General features: G+C 48.7%; 2 protein-coding genes across 3 annotated transcripts in view; one reads left to right on the forward strand and one right to left on the reverse strand.

Annotated features, from left to right (window-relative positions):
• Window positions 1-7,197, forward strand: part of LOC307070891 (junction-mediating and -regulatory protein-like) — a 20,488-nt gene extending 13,291 nt beyond the window's left edge. Inside the window, exons 6-11 of one of the 2 annotated variants that reach the window (XM_079729600.1) lie at window positions 71-240; window positions 1,295-1,378; window positions 1,477-1,569; window positions 2,071-2,566; window positions 3,778-4,116; window positions 4,968-7,197. In XM_079729600.1, coding sequence (XP_079585726.1) covers window positions 71-240; window positions 1,295-1,378; window positions 1,477-1,569; window positions 2,071-2,566; window positions 3,778-4,112 — 1,178 coding nt within the window. In that variant the 3' untranslated portion in view covers window positions 4,113-4,116; window positions 4,968-7,197. Of the gene's footprint in view, window positions 1-70; window positions 241-1,294; window positions 1,379-1,476; window positions 1,570-2,070; window positions 2,567-3,777 lie in introns of both variants that reach the window. The other variant, XM_079729599.1, reaches the window with a different exon arrangement.
• A 3,071-nt stretch (window positions 7,198-10,268) lies between these two features.
• homer1b (homer scaffold protein 1b) overlaps window positions 10,269-20,000 on the reverse strand; it is a gene marked incomplete at its 3' end in the record, with an annotated part of 22,496 nt that continues 12,764 nt past the window's right edge. Inside the window, exons 5-9 of the mRNA XM_079729572.1 lie at window positions 18,704-18,855; window positions 12,251-12,407; window positions 11,379-11,489; window positions 11,049-11,129; window positions 10,269-10,460 (exon numbers count right to left, since the gene is read on the reverse strand). Coding sequence (XP_079585698.1) covers window positions 10,269-10,460; window positions 11,049-11,129; window positions 11,379-11,489; window positions 12,251-12,407; window positions 18,704-18,855 — 693 coding nt within the window. The remainder of the gene's footprint in view (window positions 10,461-11,048; window positions 11,130-11,378; window positions 11,490-12,250; window positions 12,408-18,703; window positions 18,856-20,000) is intronic.

The raw sequence follows: 20,000 nt of genomic DNA on the forward strand, positions 1-20,000 counted from the left end.
GTTTATGTGCGTGTCTGCGTTTTTGTCCGTCTATTCCTGTATGTGTGTGTGTGTGCGTGCGTGCCTCCAGAGCGGCAGGACGAGGTGGTGTACTACGACACCTTTGAGTGTCCCGAGGCCATCGGGGAGGTGGACCCGGTGGGCCGGGAGGAGCTGAGAAGGCTGCAGACCACCGCGCGGCAGCTGGAGGCCCGAAGGGGCCGCATCAGCACCAAGCGCTCCTACCTCAAGAACAAGAGGGTGGGCCCGCCATGCTGCCCCCCCAAGGCTGACACCCCTTGCCCACTGCGTCCGTTCGTTGACGGATCTCATTGACTTTGCATGGGGCGATCCCGAAATGCATTGTGGGTCCGTCCGTTCCGTCGGCTGCGTCTCTTGCGTTCAGAAGTTGAGAAAATTTTAACTTTTCAGGCTGCAACGGATCCGTCAGCCAATCAGATCGTGGCTCGGTCGGCAAATACCACCCCCCCCATCCGTCAGACACGCCTTTTGTCGTCAGGTTGACGGACGGATGCAGCGGGCAAGCTGCGTGACCACTGCACACTTAAGGCTCAGTTAGGGTTCCACGTCGACGCAACGCAAGGGGGTTCACGGAAGCATTACGTTCTTGCGGGCCCGTCCTTGCGTCCCCCACAGGGCCTGACGTGAGCCTCCCAAAGATTTGAACCTTGCATCGAGACGCAGCAAGAAGGGCTGCAATTGGTCCGCTAAAGTAAACCCGACGCAGAACAAAAACAGGATCACGATTGCGTCGAAGCGTCTACCTGGTCATTGCGTTGCGTCGACGTGGAACCATAACTGAGCCTTCATCCTTCATGTTAGCTCGTTAGCCCGTTTGGAAAAGGCAGGGATAAGACATTAATTTGCTCCAAGGGGGAATTTGACCTACACATGTTTGTTCATTAAGCGAACATACACACACAACACACATAAACAATCCCCATCAACCATACACACTATACATTAGATGTGAATAAACAGCCTACGAACACAAACGTTTCACGTTGGCAAGTGTTTAGTGCGTCTGTGATCGATTGTTCAACACAACTCAGATGAGTAATGGCTGGCGTTGTGTTTCTCAAAGCAAGTTATGTTATTCCTTTTTTGGCATGCATGCCCTGAACATTTGTTTGAAGAACCTATCGCACATAAAATGTTTCCGTAACACTTCGGTACTGTATTAGACATCCATAATGCATCCATAAACATGCCATTGCAGCCCGGTCATAGATTTATGTGTCTTAAGTGTGCGCTGTGTGAAGCAGGGTGCTGATGTTTCTTCGACACTTTGCAGGAGATCTGTGTTTCCAGCCACAGTGAGAAGCAGAGGAAACGCCAAGCCAGCCAGAAGGACTCACCATCCAAACAGCTCTCTCAGGTCGATGCTTTCTGATGTTATAATATGCCATTTGTTTTCGGATTCTATGCTATTCTCTTGTTTTCTTCCTGCTCTTAATTTTGACGTTTATCGCGCAGACGGATGATGAGGAGGAGGACGAGGAGAGAAGAAACAGCCGAGTCAGTCAGGAAAGACAGACCACCCTAGACAGACTACGCACTTTCAAACAGGTACAAGAGACGCCATAAAAATGTGCCGCTATAAAATATCCCATCTTGCCACCTTTCTTACCTTTCTTACACAATCTCTCTCGCTCTCTTTCTCTCACTCTCTCTTCCCTACTATTTCTCTCTCTCTCTCTCGCTCTCTCTCTCTCTCTCTCTCCCTCTCTCTCCCCATCCTCTCTCTCTCTCCCTCCTCTCTTTCCTCTCCAACCTCTCTCCCTCTCTTACGCCCTCTCTCCCTCCCTCTCTCTCTCACTCTCTCTCTCTCTCTCTCCCTCTCTTATGCCCTCTCTCCCTCTCTCGCTCTCTCCCTTTCTCTCTCTCTCTCTCTCTCCCTCTCTTATGCCCTCTCTCCCTCTCTCTCTCTCTCTCCCTTTCTCTCTCTCTCTCTCTCTCTCTCTCTCCCTCTCTTATGCCCTCTCTCCCTCTCTCTCTCTCTCCCTTTCTCTCTCTCTCTCTCTCTCTCTCTCTCTCTCTCTCTCTCTCTCTCTCTCTCTCTCTCTATAGCGGCACCCCGGTCAGGTGATCCTGAAGTCCATCCGGCTGCGCGCTGCCCACTCCCGGCGGAGAGAGCGAAGCGGGGCGAGGGAGAAGACGACGAAGGACCACCAGTGTCTCAGCACCAGCGTCCAGACGGACCCCACCCCGGGCGCTGCCCTCACCACCCAGCCCTCCTCCTCCTCCTCCTCCTCCTCCTCAGCTCCCCCCCCTCCCCTGGACGTCCCCAGGCCCCTGGACCTCTCCTGCTCCCCCTGCTCCCTTCTGTCCTCCCCCGCCCACCCCCCACCCCCACCCCCACCACCGCCGCCTCCGCTCCAACCCCGGGACGAGCAGCCCACCCTGGGCTCGGGGGCCGGCGAGAAGGACCGGACGGCGGGGGCCCCGGAGCGCAGCGTGTCCCCGCTGGGGCCCTTCGTCCCCCGCTTCTTTGACAGCAGCCAGCTGGTGAGCGCCAGGCAGAGGCTGAGGAAGACCCCTGAGCTGGACCCCGACAGCAGGCCAGGTAACCAACCTGGGGGTCCCCCTGATATGTGACATGGGGTTCGTGGGAGAATGCTCACGTATACAAAGTTATAGAAATGTATGGATGCGGTTTTGAAAGGTTTCATAAATGTCTTGCGTGTACAAACAGGATTTGTAGCCACAAGGGAACTACCACCGACAAGGGGTGTTGAGAACCATCAGAGTTGTATGCTGATCAACTAAACTTTTATTCCCTACACCTTGCTTTACAGTAGCCTGGTCCTACCAGACTCTCGTACTTCATTTGGTTTATACAGAGAGTCTGGACCTACTCAATTGGCAAACGTTAACTCACTTGAAGGCGGGTGTCTGTTGAAGTTTAAAACTATTGGATCTGCCCAGTGCCACTCTGGATCTGCCATAACATATAGCAAACTTTTGGCCGGGAATCACGTTGCGCACAGGCTGTAAACAAACCAAACACCGTGCGTGAAGATGTCCTTCAACGAGAGCTGACTTTAACGTCATTGATCTCAGCCACTCCCTCTGTTCGCTGATTGGTCGCAGAACATTTAGACAGAGAAAACCCACTAACATACCGCAGACCCAGACCTAGCACTGAAGGGAAATTCAGATTGAGCGGAAGTACTCAGGCGGGCGGAGCCAGGCTAGCTTTGCGGTTGGCTATAGCGAATATATTCAGAGATTTGAACTCGGATCGCAGGATTCAGAGTCCTGAGTGCTAACCATTACACCATAGAACCCCCATGTCGTCTACGTATGTCCTTTACAGACCAGATCTGTTGAGAACCAATCAGAGTTGTATTTTGATGAACTCAGCTTTTATTACTTATTTAACTTTGTGGGTTAAATGACGCATGTGGATTTAGACGTAGGTTTAGGGTTAGGGTTAGGGTTGCGGTTACAGTTAGGGTTAGGGTTAGGGTTTGGGTTAGCTACGCTGGCTCATAGTGTCTACACACAGTAGTAGGATTCTATCCGTTAGGGTTAGGGTTAGGGTTAGTGTTGCGGTTACAGTTACGGTAAGGGTTAGCGTTACGGTTTGGGTTAGCTACGCTGGCTCATAATGTCTACACACAGTAGTAGGATTCTATCCGGTATTAAGCCTTCTGTGAAAGCAGCGGGGCCGGCCAAAATAAATCTGACCCTAACACAGAGTCACAGGTCAGAAAGGTCAGCCGTTGGTCTAACTCTCTAATTTCCGTCCCCTTTCCCCGACCCCCCTCCCAGTGAGCTCCCCCATGGACGAGGTGCTAGCGTCGCTCAAGAGGGGCTGCTTCCACCTGAGGCGGGCCGACCAGCGCGCCCTGCCCCCCCCCCAGGACGGCGGCGACGGCGGCGACGACGCCAACAGCATCCTGGCCCAGATCCGCAAGGGGGTGAAGCTGCGGCGCGTGCCCCGCCGAGAGAGGCGGGCGGACGGGGAGCTGCCGCCGTCCACCGACCCGCTGACCCGGAGCATCCACGAGGCGCTGCGCCGCATCAAGGAGGCCTCGCCCGACTCCGAGTCCGACGACGACGACGACGACGGCGGGGGGTTCCCCTGCCCCGACTGGGAGAGCTAAGTCGGTCAGTGGCGGCCTATATTCGAAAAAAGATGGCGGCCCGGTAACGCTAAAGCTAACGGCGGCGCCGCACACCGCGACACACAGGGGCAGAGTACGGTTATTAACCGGTTATTAACGGTTATTAAGGTACTTCCTTCTAGCATACACACCCATGCACAAGCAGGGCAGACTAGAGCCACGGGTTGTTTGTTGACAACTGTTGACCAGGACTTGAGTTCTACTGTCTTGCTTATCATGATAACACACACACACACACACACACACACACACACACACACATGTCGGGCTGCCCGGCCCGGGCTCTGTGGTTCACTACAGGCCCAACCATCGTGAGGGTGGCGGAGGTTTGTGATCCGTTCCACTAGTTTACTGTCACCTCTGATTGATGTATTTAATCAGAACCGTACTGTACCATGATAATTCAGAGTTAACGTCATTTCAGCTGCGCCCACAGAGAACTAGGCTGGCTGTTGCCCATTCCGCACTAACCTACTGAGAGTGGCAGTTATCGATGTTATTGTGAGTGGCGTGATGTTGAAACACTTTTCTTTTCACTTTTACTTTCTCTATAACGGCGATGAGTACATCGCCCGGGTAAATATTGAACGTTCAAGCTAAAGATTATAGCAAGGTATAGTCTGGCCAACGCATGCTCTGGTCCCCTTCGATCTTGTTAGCATATTACACAGATACTGAAGAGGCTGTGTGGCGCAAACCCTTATGATTATTACCAAATACAACCTATGTATTGTTCAGCGTCTGTTTCTGTCCTTTGCAGACAAGTGGTGTTGAGAACCATTCTGAGTTGTATGCTGATTAACTCAAATTTTATTACCTACACCTGCTTTACAGTTGGCTTCACCGAAAAAGGAAAGGTCCCACCGAGACTTGAACTCGGATCGCAGGATTCAGAGTCCTGAGTGCTAACCATTACACCATGGAACCCACATGGTGACTGTTGCTGTCCTTTACCCACCAGACGTGTTCAGAACCAATCAGAGTTGTATGCTAAATATCTAAACTTTTATTACCCACACCTTGCTCTACACCAAAGTTCTCTCTAGCCAGGCTAGGGCGAAAAAGGTCAGGTCCCACCGAGACTTGAACTCGGATCGCAGGATTCAGAGTCCTGAGTGCTAACCATTACACCATGGAACCCCTATATCGACTCCATGAAACCAACGCAGACTTAGCGGGAGTATTTTTAGCTGGCCAGGCTGCTGTTGCTGACCCTCTCTGTGCCCCCCGGCTGCTATGTATCCTGTCACCCATGTCGTCACTGTAGCGCACGATAGAGAGAGACAGAGAGAGAAAGCCATGAACCCCTGCTTGTATAACCTCACACCAGGTCAGACGTGGTCCTCCCCTCTCTCCCTGACTCACTCACGAGCACGCCATCTGTGTACTGGGAACTGGCACCCGCCGATGAGTGTGGGCCGACTTAGTTTGACTGGGGCCCCAGCGTATGATGCAGTCGTTTGAATGGACGGAGGTGGTGTGCCGGTTGTGTGTGCCGGCATGTGACGGCGGACGGTCTCATCGCTCACGAGCCGCACGCATATGCGGTGTGGGCGATGGAGACGGAGGCTACAGATCTACGATGATTCCCATGCATGCTTCATCACGTGCTCTCTTTCCCTCTCTCTCTCTCTCTCTCTCTCTCTCTCTCTCTCTCTCTCTCTCTCTTTCTCTTTCCCTCTCTCTCGCTCTCTCCTCTCCCTCCCGCCTCTGCCCAGTAGGAGTTGTATTACTCATATTTCACGGGGTAATGCTTACTCACAGACGCTTGTAGACCGCCCCCCCCTCTCACGCACACACACACACACACACACGCTCACACACACACATACAGACACGCACACACAGACACGCGCACGCACGCAAACACACACACAAACACTTTCCATCTTAACTCATGAGTGAGTCGCACACTTTCGTGACACATACCACAACCTGAGATCCGTATAATATTTGTATTTTTTCTGTAAATTTCTCGGTCAAGTGCAGAGGCTACGAGGAAAGGGAAGAACTGCTAGACTGGCTTCACAAACCGTGCATGGGCACTGAACGACATTTACAATGGGGTCTCATAGATCACGCAGACACTGGACACTGCGAACGACAAAGCGATGAGGGGGACGTTAAGCAGAAAAATGCTTCATACAATCATGCACACAATCTCTGCATGTCCTGAGATGAAAATCGGTGTATTATTACACAGTATACACACCCACACAAACACATACACACACAAACACACACGCAAACGCACAAACTCTGATGCACGCAGACGCACGCAAAAGCTTGATTATGTTCTTTGGATGGAAGATACTGAGGCAGACACTGTGGCAAAAAATAACACTGAACTATGGGCTGAAGAGCTTGAAAACGGTTTTGTTTTGGCTGTGTTTCTCATGTATGGGAGTTCTCCTTTAGCACTTGTAACACTCAGCACAACGTCAGACAACAACTCCCTGGAGATTTAGCACAGGAAGGAGAACCACACACTGTCAACTTAGTTGGCATGGTCGTACACTAACTGACTGACCGCCCATCTACGTGGTCACTCTGTCTTTGTTACATTTAACAGTAAACACAATTAACAACATGCACTTCATCAATACATGTGAGAAACCCAACCCCCCCCCCCTCCCAACTACTTAACCCAGTGTAGCAATGCTTGTTTTCACTCTTAAAAAGACCTGAAAGCTGATTGTTTGTATTCTGTTGGGTTTTTGTATTTGTATTCTTGCTATGTTATGTTTTGACATTCAAGCACTTGACTTTGTAATCTATTTCCAAATATTTCCCGCCCAAAAGGTTTTGTGATGCATTTTCCTGCAAACCTTTCATTTGCTGCGTTGACCCTGGAGTACATGACTCTCGGTCCGAATAAACCAGTCCCAAGAAAAGTGCAATATATCACAAAAAGAAATGCTTAAAAAACATAAAGGTTGAATTATTGAGCTTTATTCCCTTAAAATAGGGAGCTATTGAGAATTTGTTTTCATTCCTCGTTTGATTACTGTTTACACAGTACTGTAAAGACACACTATTTCAAGAGTACTATTTTGCTTCTATTCCTGTGTTCATTTTCATTTATTCAAATCTTTTTTTGTATCTTGAACTATTACCTTGCGGTTTAATAAAACATTGTGATCCAAATGCGGGCGATTTTGTGTCTTCGTTTCAGAATTGAAGCAACCAAAAAAGCAAGAACTACATTACACAGCCGGAATTCTGTGTTCATTGTATTTGTATATAAAACATATCATCCTTCATTGGACAGGGTGTGTGTTCTGAACCCAGACGGGCTCCATGTGTCGTTTTCTTCTCAATCAAGAATGTTCCGGCAAAGCAGCAACACACAAACACACACACACACGTGTCCCCATCCCTTCCGCCACCACGTGGTAAAACCGTCTCCTCTCAAACACACAACTCTCCGCATTCTTACATCTCGAGCCTGAGGTACCTCTTTAATTATCATCATTAGGTTCAAAATGACTTTTTAAATATAGTCCAAAATATTGCCATGTCTTCCCCATACCTTTTAAATACAATGACAATACCTACATTAAATACCATAAGTTACAAAACAGGAAAAATGAAATGATTCTTATCCACTACTGTACAAAGGCATTCGTTAATAATAGTGTTCATGTCAAAGGGTTCCTTCTTTGTCGTCCTGCTTCGTGGAAGGCTGAACCGTTGAGAAGAGCTTTAGGTTAATGCTAATCTAACAAAGTGGGCTCATTCCAGGGTATTAACCTGTACACCTCAATAATGATATATATATATATATATATATATATATATATATATATATAGATGTTTTAAATAGATATCTATATCTATATATCGATACATAGATATAGATACTGAGTGAGTACTTTGTGTTTCCTTATGTGTATAATTATCTTGTAAGATGGATGTCCTGATAAATAAAACAAGAGTGTTCCTCCTAAATAGTGAAACACACACACAGTCAGGAAATAGTGTCATAGATGCAAAAAAATAAATAAAACCAAGGGATTCATAAATGTTTGTTTTGCATTCCAGTGTCTTTGCACATTTAGCATGTTTTTTTTTTTAACAGCATTGTGGTTCAATAATGTGTACTTTGTTATAAAGGTTAATACCCGGGAAAACACACCAGAAATTGCCATTTGTAAATAAGAGTTGTTAATTAGTCTTTTTCTGTACATCTACATCGTTAACTATACATCATCATGTGTAGAAAGGTATCATATACAGCTCTGTTTAGTCGTATCCAGAATTGAACTGTGTACAAAAGACAAGAAGTCGCGGACAGCCAGTCGCAGCCGCTCATTGTGCGAGCAGAAATCTGTCCCCGGGTTCAACTGAGCTTGTAACACGCGGATGACACCCAAAGCCCTTCATAACGTACCACTTTGACCACACTCAGTTAGCACTGACGAGTAGAAGTCACAAGCAGTAAACCTTCTGTCGGAGAGGGAATAACATGAGTAGTTGCACGTCACCTGTCCATGTGAGTCCACTGAGAAATGTACCTGATAAGTAAGATGGAGGTGTGGTGGCGACCGGAACTTGGTCCGGCACTGATGTCGACACTGTGCTTGTGTGTGTGTGTGTGTGTGTGTGTGTGTGTGTGTGTGTGTGTGTGTGTGTGTGTGTGTGTGTGTGTGTGTGTGTGTGTGTGTATGTGTGTGTGTGTGTGTTTATGTATGCCTCTATGTGTGTGTGTGTGTGTGTGTCTGCGTGCGACAAAAAAGCGGGTTTCATATTATATACAATGTGTGTGTTTCTGTGTGTGTGTGTGTGCGTGTGTGTGTGTACTTGAAAGGCACACATTATGTCCAGGGTCGGTAGCCTTGTTCAGCGGTCAGACAGCACACTGTTTGGCAGGAAGACAGGTGAGTTCTCAGGATGGTGGAAGCAGTTGGGGGGAACAAGCACTCCCTCTTGGCAGAAGCCGTCTACTCTTTTAGTCTTAGCATAAAATGCTGCCTCTGGAAGTGTCATAATAATTCATAATATATATATATATATATATTTATATATATTTATAGTCTATGTATATCTTGTTCTCTTCTTCTTTAAATATATAGTGAATATACAGTGGCAATGTAACTGTAGAGAAATAAACATAACCCATCTTTTGTAAACAGACCTCCATCTCTGCAGGGAACAGCGACCTCACTCCAAACCAGAAGGTGTCACTCTACGGTGTGTTGAAAGATAAAACTGTTATTCTCTGGCTCGCATGACACTGTGCTTGCAATCCTTGCACAAACACACACACACACACACACATACGCGGCCGCGCGGCTGTGTATTCTCCCCTTATGGAGCATTACTTGTACACGGAGGCATGTAGGATGACAGCATCTGCTAGCTTAAGGACCTTATTTCAATGGGATTTGGCAGCTTTGGTGCAGTTCACTGAGTCTTAACAGCATTTGTTTCCATTTGACTTTCAGCATCCCCTTGGTGGGGAGAGGGGCGAGTGGATGGGGGGGGGGGGGGGGGGTCGTTTGGAGAGGAAGGAGCCGAGAACGACGTGTGGGTTTGGAGATCCACCAGCAGGTGGCGTTGAGGCGCAGTCCTCTGGTCTAGCGGCGGGCAGGAGGGGTGTGTGTGTTGCTGTGGTGGGGGTGGGGGGGGGGGGGAATGAGAGCGGTCAAAATGTGCGGATTTAGTTACAATGTGAACCCCCAATCCCCCCCAACGTGGAGCACATCCAGACCAGAGGGCTCAAATCAAGGGGTGGGGTGGGCATCCATTCTTGGCCTATTGGATTGCTTGGCGCAGCTATCCCTGTGCTGCCGTTGACCTATCACAGCTCAAAGAGATGCTGAGAAGGGTTTGTCTGTCTTCATCAGCAGATAAATGAACGTGACCTTGAGGTGGGCGGGGGGCAGTGTACTGTGTCTCGCTCTTTATGTCAAATTAGTGAATTGGGCATCAAAGGTGTGTGTGTGTGGGGGGGGGGGGGTTAGTATAGTGTATCTGTGTGTGTGTGCGTCCGAGTTTGTGTGTGTGTATGTGTCCGAGTGTGTGTGTGGCAGCAGATCTGTCCTCATATGGCTCCATTAGTAAAAGTTCAGTGCATTCAAGCTTCTTCCTCCTCCTCCTCCTCCTCCTGCCCCCCCCCCCCCCCCCCCCCCTCTAGCTGGCCTCCTCAATGAGGCGTGCGAGCGTGTCCCTCAGCTCCGTCAGCTCAAAGATCTTCCCGTCCAGGAGCTCCAGCAGCGTCCTCAGGCTCTTCCGGAAGCTCTCCTGCTCCTCCTGGTTCTCCTCCAGCCGCTGCTCCGCCCCGGACAGCTGCTCCTCCAGCACGCGGCCGCGCAGCTCTGTCTCCTAGGGGAGGGAAGGGAGGGCGCACGCAGCACGCACACAGACAGACACGCATGAGCCGCACTGGCTTTTGTTTCGTAACGTCTCTGGGAGGTTTGTTTTGGGGGAGAGTGCTTCCGACCCTGCCGCTACTGGGGATGCAAAAAGGGATATGTCCCCCTGTAAGGAATCACTGTGTTATTAATGACCATCTAGGTTTAGGGTTCAGTTAAGTTAAGTTAAATCCAAGCCTCGGAGGTAGAAACGGCTAAGCAAGACTATATACAGCACATATTCCAGTGTAAGGAATCACTTGGTTATTAATGGCTTTATAGGTTTAGGGTTAAGTTAAAATTGGATTTTGTGTTTCCAGGCAGAACTGAGATAATGCCGTGATGATGGTGCATGATGAGTGCATTCAAAATCGATGAAGAAAAATGAACGCAACCACAGAGAGGCAAACTTGGCCGTTGAAATACAGACCAGGGGGAACCAGAACTACCACTGGGTGAGCGTGCAACTCGAGTTGTACCAGAGAAACGCCCTGAGATGGCAGGTAGCCCACGCCATTCATCCGGTGCCACACTCTTCCCCTCCTCCTTGGCTGCTCACCTCCAGTTTCTGGGTCAGCGAGTCCTTCTGTTCCATCAGATCATTCATGTTCTCCAACTCCTCTTTTAACCTCTCCATCTCCTGCCAAAGCACAACAGACACATTGGAAGTCATGGGACAGACACCTCAATGTAACTGCGACTGTATTACATATTCTAAGTATATGACATTATACACGTAAAACATATACACACACACGCACGCACGCACAAACGCAGGCACACACGCATGCAGGCAAGAGCGCACGCATGCATGCACGCGCGCGCAGACACACAGGCGCACACACACACACATACACACACACACACACACACGCACACACGCACACACCTCTTCTTTGTCTCTTAGTGTGTTCTCCAGTTCCTCGATGGTCTGGTTGAGTTCGGCCTTCTGGGATTTGATCACAGGGCTTTGGTTACTTTGGCACTCCAGCTCCGTCACCTGCGGGGACAGAGGAGGGGGGAAGGAGAGGAAAGAGGGGAAGGAAGGAGAGAACATTGTGGAAGGAACAAGAGAAAGAACCAGGGCACTGGTTGACATCTTCAGGAACCACTTTTAGTTCAAGCTTGGCTCTTGATGCTAAATTAATTTTCTGCTGGTTAATTCTGTCAAATCTGTCAGCTGACTCATATCATAATTGTTGTTACGATGATCATCTCGTCATATATTTGATTTAATTCATTGTGAAGTGACAGCAACATTTTATAAATTCACTCAGCAGCATGAACATAACATACTGATGCATAGGAATAAATTTATGCATCAGATGCAAAGGAAAAAGGATCTAAATAACATGAGATCTCTCACTCTCTCTCTCACTCTTTCTCCCCCCCCCTCACACTCTCTCTCTCCGTCTCTCTCTCTCTCCCCCTCCCTCCATCCCTCCCCCCCCCCTCTCTCTCTCTCTCTCGCTCTCTCTCTGTCTCTCTCTCTCCCAATCTCTCTCTCCCCCCTCTCACTCTCTCTCTCTCCGTCGCTCTCACTCTTTCCTTCTCCCTCTCTCTCCTCTCTCTCGTTCTCTCTCTCGTTCTCTCTCTCCCCCCCTCCCACCCTCTCTCTCTCCGTCTCTCTCTCTCTCTCCTTCTCCCTCTCTCTCCTCTCTCTCGCTCTCTCTCTCTCCTCCTCTCTCTCCCCCCCCACCCTCTCTCTCTCCTTCTCCCTCTCTCTCTCTCTCTCCCCCCCCCTCTCTCCCTCTCTCTCACCCGTTTGTGTAGTCTCTCGGCCTCCTCCTGGTAGGCGGCCAGCTGCTGTTTCCACTGTTTGACGTTGGCGGTGGATTCCAGCAGGGCGGCCGTCAGCTTGGCGTTGTTCCCCTTCAGCGCCTCCAGCTCGGCCTCCCAGTGCTTGGTCATGGTGGGGCTGCAGGGCACAGGGACACACACACGCCAGGCTCTTTACCTCCACAGTCAAAGGGCACAGCCTTTGAGCGCACTGGTCCGGCCCGGTGATGGCCAGAGGTCTGTCTTCTGTCGGACACACTCTGTTCCTTCATCCATCGCTCCCTTTCCTTTATTTGGCCGTACACCCGTCCATCCATCTGTCCAGCCATCCAGCCATTCATTCATTCATTCGTCCATAAACCCATCCATCCATCTGTCCAGCCATCCATTCATTCATTCATTCATCCATAAACCCATCCAGCCATCCGTCTGTCCAGCCATTCATTCATGCATCCATCCATCTGTCCAGCCATTCATTCATTCACTCATTCATTCATTCATTCATTCATACACCCATCCATCCATCTGTCCAGCCATTAATTCATACATCGATACACCCATCCATCCATATATCCAGCCATTCTTTCATTCATTCGTCCACACACCTGTCCATCCATCTGTCCAGCCATCCAGCCATTCATTAATTAATTCATTCATTCATCCATACACCCGTCCATCCATCTGTCCAGCCATCCAGCCATTCATTCTTTCATCCATACACCCGTCCATCCATCTGTCCAGCCATCCAGTCATTCATTCATTCATCCATCCATACACCCTTCCACACCCGTCCATCGCCTGCCCCAGCTGTCCAGGCAGTGAGGCTCTCAGCCCAAGCGCTGCATGTCGCTGATCACTTCCTTTGAAATCAGATATTCACCACATGAGTCGCAATCGGAGGTCAAATCCCCCAGTCTATTCGGGGGGGGGTCAGATTGAGTGTTGTTCAATCTCTGAGGAACACAGAGGTGGCAGAGGGAAAACAAACAAGCCAATTACAGAGGAGTGTTAACGATTAGGGCGCCAGACACGGTGTTCATTTGAACATCTTTAAAAGGGACTGCCTCAGATCACCGGTGCATCTCCCGTCACCTTTTCCCCGCAACGTTTGAACACAACACGTATTCAATCGAGCTTTACATAATGCCCACTCGCAGGCTGTCTCTCATCACACGGTGTCCCAGATTCAAAGGGGTGAGGGGGAGATTCTAAAGACATCTAAATGCTGCAGAGAACCAGGATACGCAGGGCTTCACTCAGTCATGAGTCAATAGCAGCACGTACACACGCACACACACACACACTTCACGTGTTCAAAGAGGGTATGGGGTCTATGTTGGATCCATAACAGCAATGTTATCTTTTTTTTTTTTCATTCCGTTTCCAGCCCCTCGATTTACACACACACACACTAGCACACACTCACACACACACATGCACGCACACACACACACACACACACACTGGCACGCACTCACACACAGAAAGGAAGGAAGAGAGACACATACATAGACTACTCTAGAGACAGAGTGAGAAAGAGAAAGAGAGAGAGAGAGAGAGAGAGAGAGAGAGAGAGAGAGAGAGAGAGAGAGAGAGAGAGAGAGACAGGGACACATCGTGAGAGAGAGCGAGAGAGAGCGAGAAAGAGCGAGAGAGATACAGGGGCACAGCGAGAGAGCGCAAAAAAAGCCCTCCACCTCGGCTAAGACGCCCCCACACCCGGGGAGAGCGGAGCGAGCCTGGGATCTAACACACTCTGTCCTCCCACCAGAACTCACCACTCGGGCTCTTACACAACACCACCGCCCCCTCCCAGTTCACCACCGCCGCGTCTGCTTGAGTGACGCATGCTGGGGTGGTGACACCTCCTCCTACGTGGTGCCACACTCACTCCCGCTCCACCCCCCCCACCCCACACACAAACACACACACACGCAGGCTCACACACGTGTGTACACACGCTCAACCACCTAGTGCTGTCACCAAAGGCAGTAGCAGCCACAGCGGTGTATAAACCTCCCGCACCGCGCCTCAGAGCGGGAGAGCGGGCTGAGTCTCCGACATGGGAAGATGGAGAGAGAGGGAACGGATCGGAAGCATGTGAGTGTGTGTGTGTGTTAGGATAGAGAGACTTATAGAAGGAACGCCGGGACTGATATAGCGCGGGGAAAATTTCCGAGAGGACATGTGGACGGAGCGCAACAACATGCACGTGAAGAGCGCGGCAGAAGTGAGGACCTCACCGACCCGGGCGGTAAGTCGGTGGTTGTCGAGCCAGCCAATCGGGCGCTAGCGTTGCAGGGAATGGTGCAGCTCACTTGACTTGATAACGGTGTTAAAAGAATAAATTGGAATGATTTCAGTTTTTAATGTTTTAGCTTGTTTGTTTGAACAGCTAGTTTGTTTTGCTATGCTCTATGGTTTAGTGTTGTCGATTGAATCTGTGCTACTGTTACATTACTGTTACTATTAGATGTTTTTGAGAGGTATCCAATACTTTAAAAACTCAATGAATTTTAATTGTGTATTGTGTTGTGTATTCTAGGTTGTCTAGGTCTTAACCATATCGATAGTAAACCTACAATACATGGATGTGCAACAAATGAACAGGTCTTTAAGCCACGCATTAAAGTTACAAGATACTGTGTAATTATCCACTCTCGGACGTGTCATACACACAACGTGCGCCGTATGCCTTTTATTTGTAACAAGTTAATTAAACGCCTCGTTATTTTCTCTCTATTTCTGAAAAGAATGCTTTTCTCTGTGTCAATAAAACTATGCAACTCAAAAGGCATGTGTGGATTTCTAGGCTGTTACGCCTCTCCCGTTGTTGCTATTTTTGTTTGGGTTTTGTGAGCGCTGATCACTTCCGACTCCTCGAGTCCAACTGCCTAAGTTCTCCCTCCTCGGCAGAACCTCTCCGAGAAGCAGGAACCACGGCAGTTGCCATGGCAGCACCGCAAGAACACGGCGGGGCTTGCGGTATACCCTGACTTATGACATCAGCAACGCCTCCATTCACACCAGCCAACCACAGCTCAAGCTGAGGGACACCCACATCCCACCACACACTGGCAGAAGGCTGGCTCCATATATCTGTCAATCCCCCCCCCCACCCCCGCCCAATCCTCCTCTCCTCAGGCCCCTCATAGACTCTGCTATATGAATATGAATATGAATATGCAGTGCTTATGTTATGCAACTGATCCCTTTATTCCAGAGATCCAGAGACAGAAACAGAGCAAGACCTGCAGAGATTCTCGAGCTCCCATCAATCCAATCGTTCCCAGTGTCCCTAAAACAAGCAATCACCTGCATGTCGGCGTCTGCAGTGTGTGTGTGTGTGTGTGTGTGTGTGTGTGTGTGTGTGTGTGTGTGTGTGTGTGTGTGTGTGTGTTTGTGTTTGTGTGTGTCTGCTTGTATGCCTATCGAGCTTGATTGTACACCCTCCATTCCAAAAATATATTAAAATTAATGTTTTTCACATACACTGCCTTTTTCTTTTATTCAAGGAAAAGTGTAGGATTTCCATAAATCCATAAATTGCTTAAAAATGCCAAAATAAGAACAGGTTGTAATTTTGATCAATTAGGCCTTCCCTGGCTCTCTCCTTAGTTCAAGTGTGTTGGATGATTTATGTTATGTATCAAATTGGAACGATCTGGCGGGATAAAGGAAGGAAGTGACGTCTCGGCACTCGCTCCCGAGTGCCTCAGTTCATAAAGAACAGCTTGCTTTAAGCAGTTGGTACCAACGGGTCGTTAGTTTGTATTACTGCTGCGAGTAAGCTCTCCCTCCAGAACTCTCCAGTGCGTGGGATCAAGCAGCCTGCAGTTCACCTCGCTTTGCGTTTCACGGCCAAAAGGGTCAGTGATGAGAAGGAATCCTGTAGCTTGAAGCACTATTTGTGACTTTTATAATTGATGCTTTGAACGAAAGGCTACACTCATATACAATACTTGAAACAGGCATGGAGCCAACCTCTGCATCACAGCCATGATATCCTCACTTGGCTGCTCTCCTTGGCATAAGGTAGCCCCCCAGGGTGCTAGTGTGTGTGTGTGTGTGTGTGTGTGTGTGTGTGTCTGACTGTGTGCGTGTGTGTGTGTGTTTGTGTGTATTTGTGCGTGTGTGTGTGTGTGGGGTGATAGTAATGGGCATGTATTTCTCTTTCGTACTTTGCTCCGCTAATTAAACGGGTCAGATGTTTATTGATGTGTCAGAGAGAGAGAGAGAGAGAGGGATAATGTGCAACTTTCCCTCTCTGTATCTCTCAAGATGAACAAATAGATAGAGAGAGGGAGAGCGGGAGAGAGAGAGACAGAGAGAGCGAGAAAGAGAGAGAAAGAGAGAGAGAGGGAGAGAGAGAGAGAGAGAGGGAGAGAGAGAGAGAGAGAGAGATATTCATAGGGATGAGGTTGGCTGTCTGGCACATTCTATATTCCTCTACCTGTGCCTTCGACAAAATGTGAGGGAAATGTGGCCACGTGTGACTTTGTGTGTGTGTGTGTGTGTGTGTGTGTGTGTGTGTGTGTGTGTGTGTGTGTGTGTGTTGCGAGCGCATCGTGCTCCACATGTGTTAAGAACCAGTGAGAACCAGTGAGAGCCAGTGAGAGCGGTGAGCCCACGCATGCGGCTCTCGCGGCACATCAGCAGCAAGGCAGTGGGTGGCCCCACTGCCTTCTGCTTTCACTGCACATTTCCCTCCCAGGCCAGCCAGCAGCCACCCCCCGCCGGTGCAAGGGCGCTCCTCACTGCTTTATACATTATCATTGTAATCTCAGCAGGTTGACAAAGGGAACTGAAAGGATTTATCGCTAATTAATATGGACTACTTTTCATACAGTGCAGAGGTTTGTTTTTCGGGGTCGGGTGGGGTAGGGGGGGGGGGGTCGTTGAGGAAAAAAAAAAGAATACTATACGTTATAATCATTTGATCATTTAATCAGTAGAACTTGGAGATGATTACAGATGACCGAGAGAACATTCTGGGTAAAAGCACGAAAAAAAATTGCCTCGTATTTTCATTCAAAAACAAGCATGCGGTTCTTTCGACTGTGAAAACTTGCGACAGGTGTATCGTGTGCATGCACATATGGGTGTGAGAGTGCATGTGAGGGAGAGTGCGTGTGAAGGAGAGTGCATGTGAGTGAGAGTGCATGTGTCAGCAGTAGAATGAGACCCTGTCTTCATTATACGGTAACTCTCCATCTAAAACCGAAGATTCATTTTGTTTCCTCTCCTCTCGCACTCACTCTTCTCTCCCTCTCTGCTGGTGTCACACGATCACCCCCCTCCCCCCCACCCAACCCAACCCACCCCCGGACCAAACCCCAGCCTCCCACCACATACAGTATTATACAACGCTTATATAAACTCTGGGTGCTGAATCTCAGAGTCACACCTCAACAGCCAGACATGCTACAGAGCAGATATACTTAGAAACCCCATCAACCTCCATGGTGTGAAACAACATCAATCTGAATTGGCATTCTCAATATAGTCAAAGCTCCCAAAGCTATAGTCAAATATAGTCAAAGGGACAAGACATAAACACAGCAGGAATGTTTTTCAAGAAAAGCGTCACATGGCATACAGGTAAATTGCCACACACGTCATCATAATACATCAATGAATAGAAACAACATGAGCATTCAACCTTAAAGAGTTAAAGGGCACTCCAGTAGCCCAAGTTATAAAGAGCTCGAGAAAAAAGTGTTTATTTGCCCCATTGTCCAAAGCTGCCCCTATTTAAACAACAATATATGATGTATTACTGTCCTGAGTGTATTTCCATTATTGAATTCCAAATGTTTGTACATTTATTGTACTTGACCACCAACATAATGTGTTTTCCATTTCTCATGCTACAGTGTTACAATCGTCTCTTGCCCTACGTTTGTTCGGGTATAGCGAAGGTTTCTGTTGGGTAGACCTTCTTTACATCTCCTGTTTAATATTGATGCTTATTTCTGACATGCATCGGTCCTTACTGACCACATAGAAAGAGAGAGAGAGTCATGCTGAAGCAGTAGTGGTCAGGGCACACCACAACCAGAACACTATCAGAAAGAGCAGATCCGACAAGCTTTAAACTGATCCCTGGAGAGAAAAGATACAGTGGAAATGTGGTGAGAATCCAGGCAGCGCACGGCCAAACATAGGTGAAGCTGTTGTGGGGCCAAACCAACACACAATCGATCAAATACACAACATAAAACATGTTTTAAACACGGAGAGAGAGAGATGAGGGAGAGGACGAGGATGCAATGGAAGGACTTCTGTTAACACGACTCGGCAAACACAGAATGGAGGGAATGGCGGGAAAGGATTGTGGGGAGGACATGAGCCAATTGTGTATATAGGTAACACATGCACACACACACACACTCACACACACACACACACACACACATTGGACCGGCGTGTTACCTGTGTGTGAAGGCCAGTGCGTTCTGTGAGGGTTCTGGGCGGGTCTCTGAGGTGGGCGTGGTTTCGCCACTGTCATCAGTTCCGTTGATGTTCTCCATACTGGGCGGAGTCACGGGGGTCAGAGGGGAAGATAGATCCCCGCCCGGAGACTCCTGCAGACAAAGGAACGGATTTGGATATTAAAGACCTTAATCGTTTTGTTCTGCTGGAGTGACATAAATGAATCACTGACATTTTGGGTTTCAAAGGTCGTATCACTGAGAGGATATTAATGTTAAACCAGGATTTGAATTAATACATTGATTGAAGTTCAACTGATCTAAGCTCGGTGCAGACTGGGAAAAATATGACTCAACAAACGACGAGGAATTGTCCAAAGAATTAGGGAGAAAGAAAGCGGGAGATGGAAAGAGATAAATGGGAGGATGAGAGAGCAACTGCAGGAGACCATTCATGGTAACTTCCTCTCACACTGATTAATTGCTTGGTACTGCCACTAAAATTGACCGTCCTGGTGAGAAGCCTGACATGCCAACGGCCCCTTAAATAGCTTACCAGCACTGGGAAATTACAGATTAACGCTTATCATTACGCCGCTTGCAGTCATAGAATTATAGAGAGAACGATTATTTAGAAGCGGCAAGTACATAAACCCGAGCTATTAAGACTTGGGACTCGGACACAATGCCTTCGCACAAAGACAGAATCCTGTCAGTACCCGATGGACGGGAAGGAAACACGGAGATAAGAGGCAGATTAAGTCAGGCGTTGTGCACTGCCCAGCTCAGTCATAAATATACCATTTAATGTCAGTTCCCCATGCAGTCCCCTAGGCCCTGCTTGTTCTGTGGGGCTCTAGTGTGCAGCCTCTGAACAGGCTGTTTCTGGAAGACTTTTACTGGAATCACTCTTAACTCATGTGTGCTGGAGAGAGAGAGAGACAGAGAGGGAGAGGAGAGAGGGAGAGGGAGAGAGAGAGAAAGAGGGAGAGAGAGAGAGGGAGAGAGAGAGAAAGAGGGAGAGAAAGAGAGAGAGAGAAAGAGAGAGAGAGGGAGAAAGAGAGAGAGGGAGAGAGAGAAAGAGAGAGAGAAAGAGAGAGAGAAAGAGAGAGAGAGGGAGAGAGAGAGGGAGAGAGAGAGAAAAAGAGAGAGGGAGAGAGAAAGAGAGAAAGAGAGAAAGAGAGGAAGAGAGAGAAAGAGAGAGAGAGAGAGAGTGAGAGAGAGCGAGGCCAACGGACAGACAGACAGTCACAGAAGGACCTCCAAAAGGGTTGTTTCTGTGTTGCTGCAAACCTGTT

Source organism: Pollachius pollachius (genome assembly GCF_949987615.1).
Source record: "Pollachius pollachius genome assembly, chromosome: 1".
Lineage (NCBI taxonomy): Eukaryota > Metazoa > Chordata > Actinopteri > Gadiformes > Gadidae > Pollachius > Pollachius pollachius.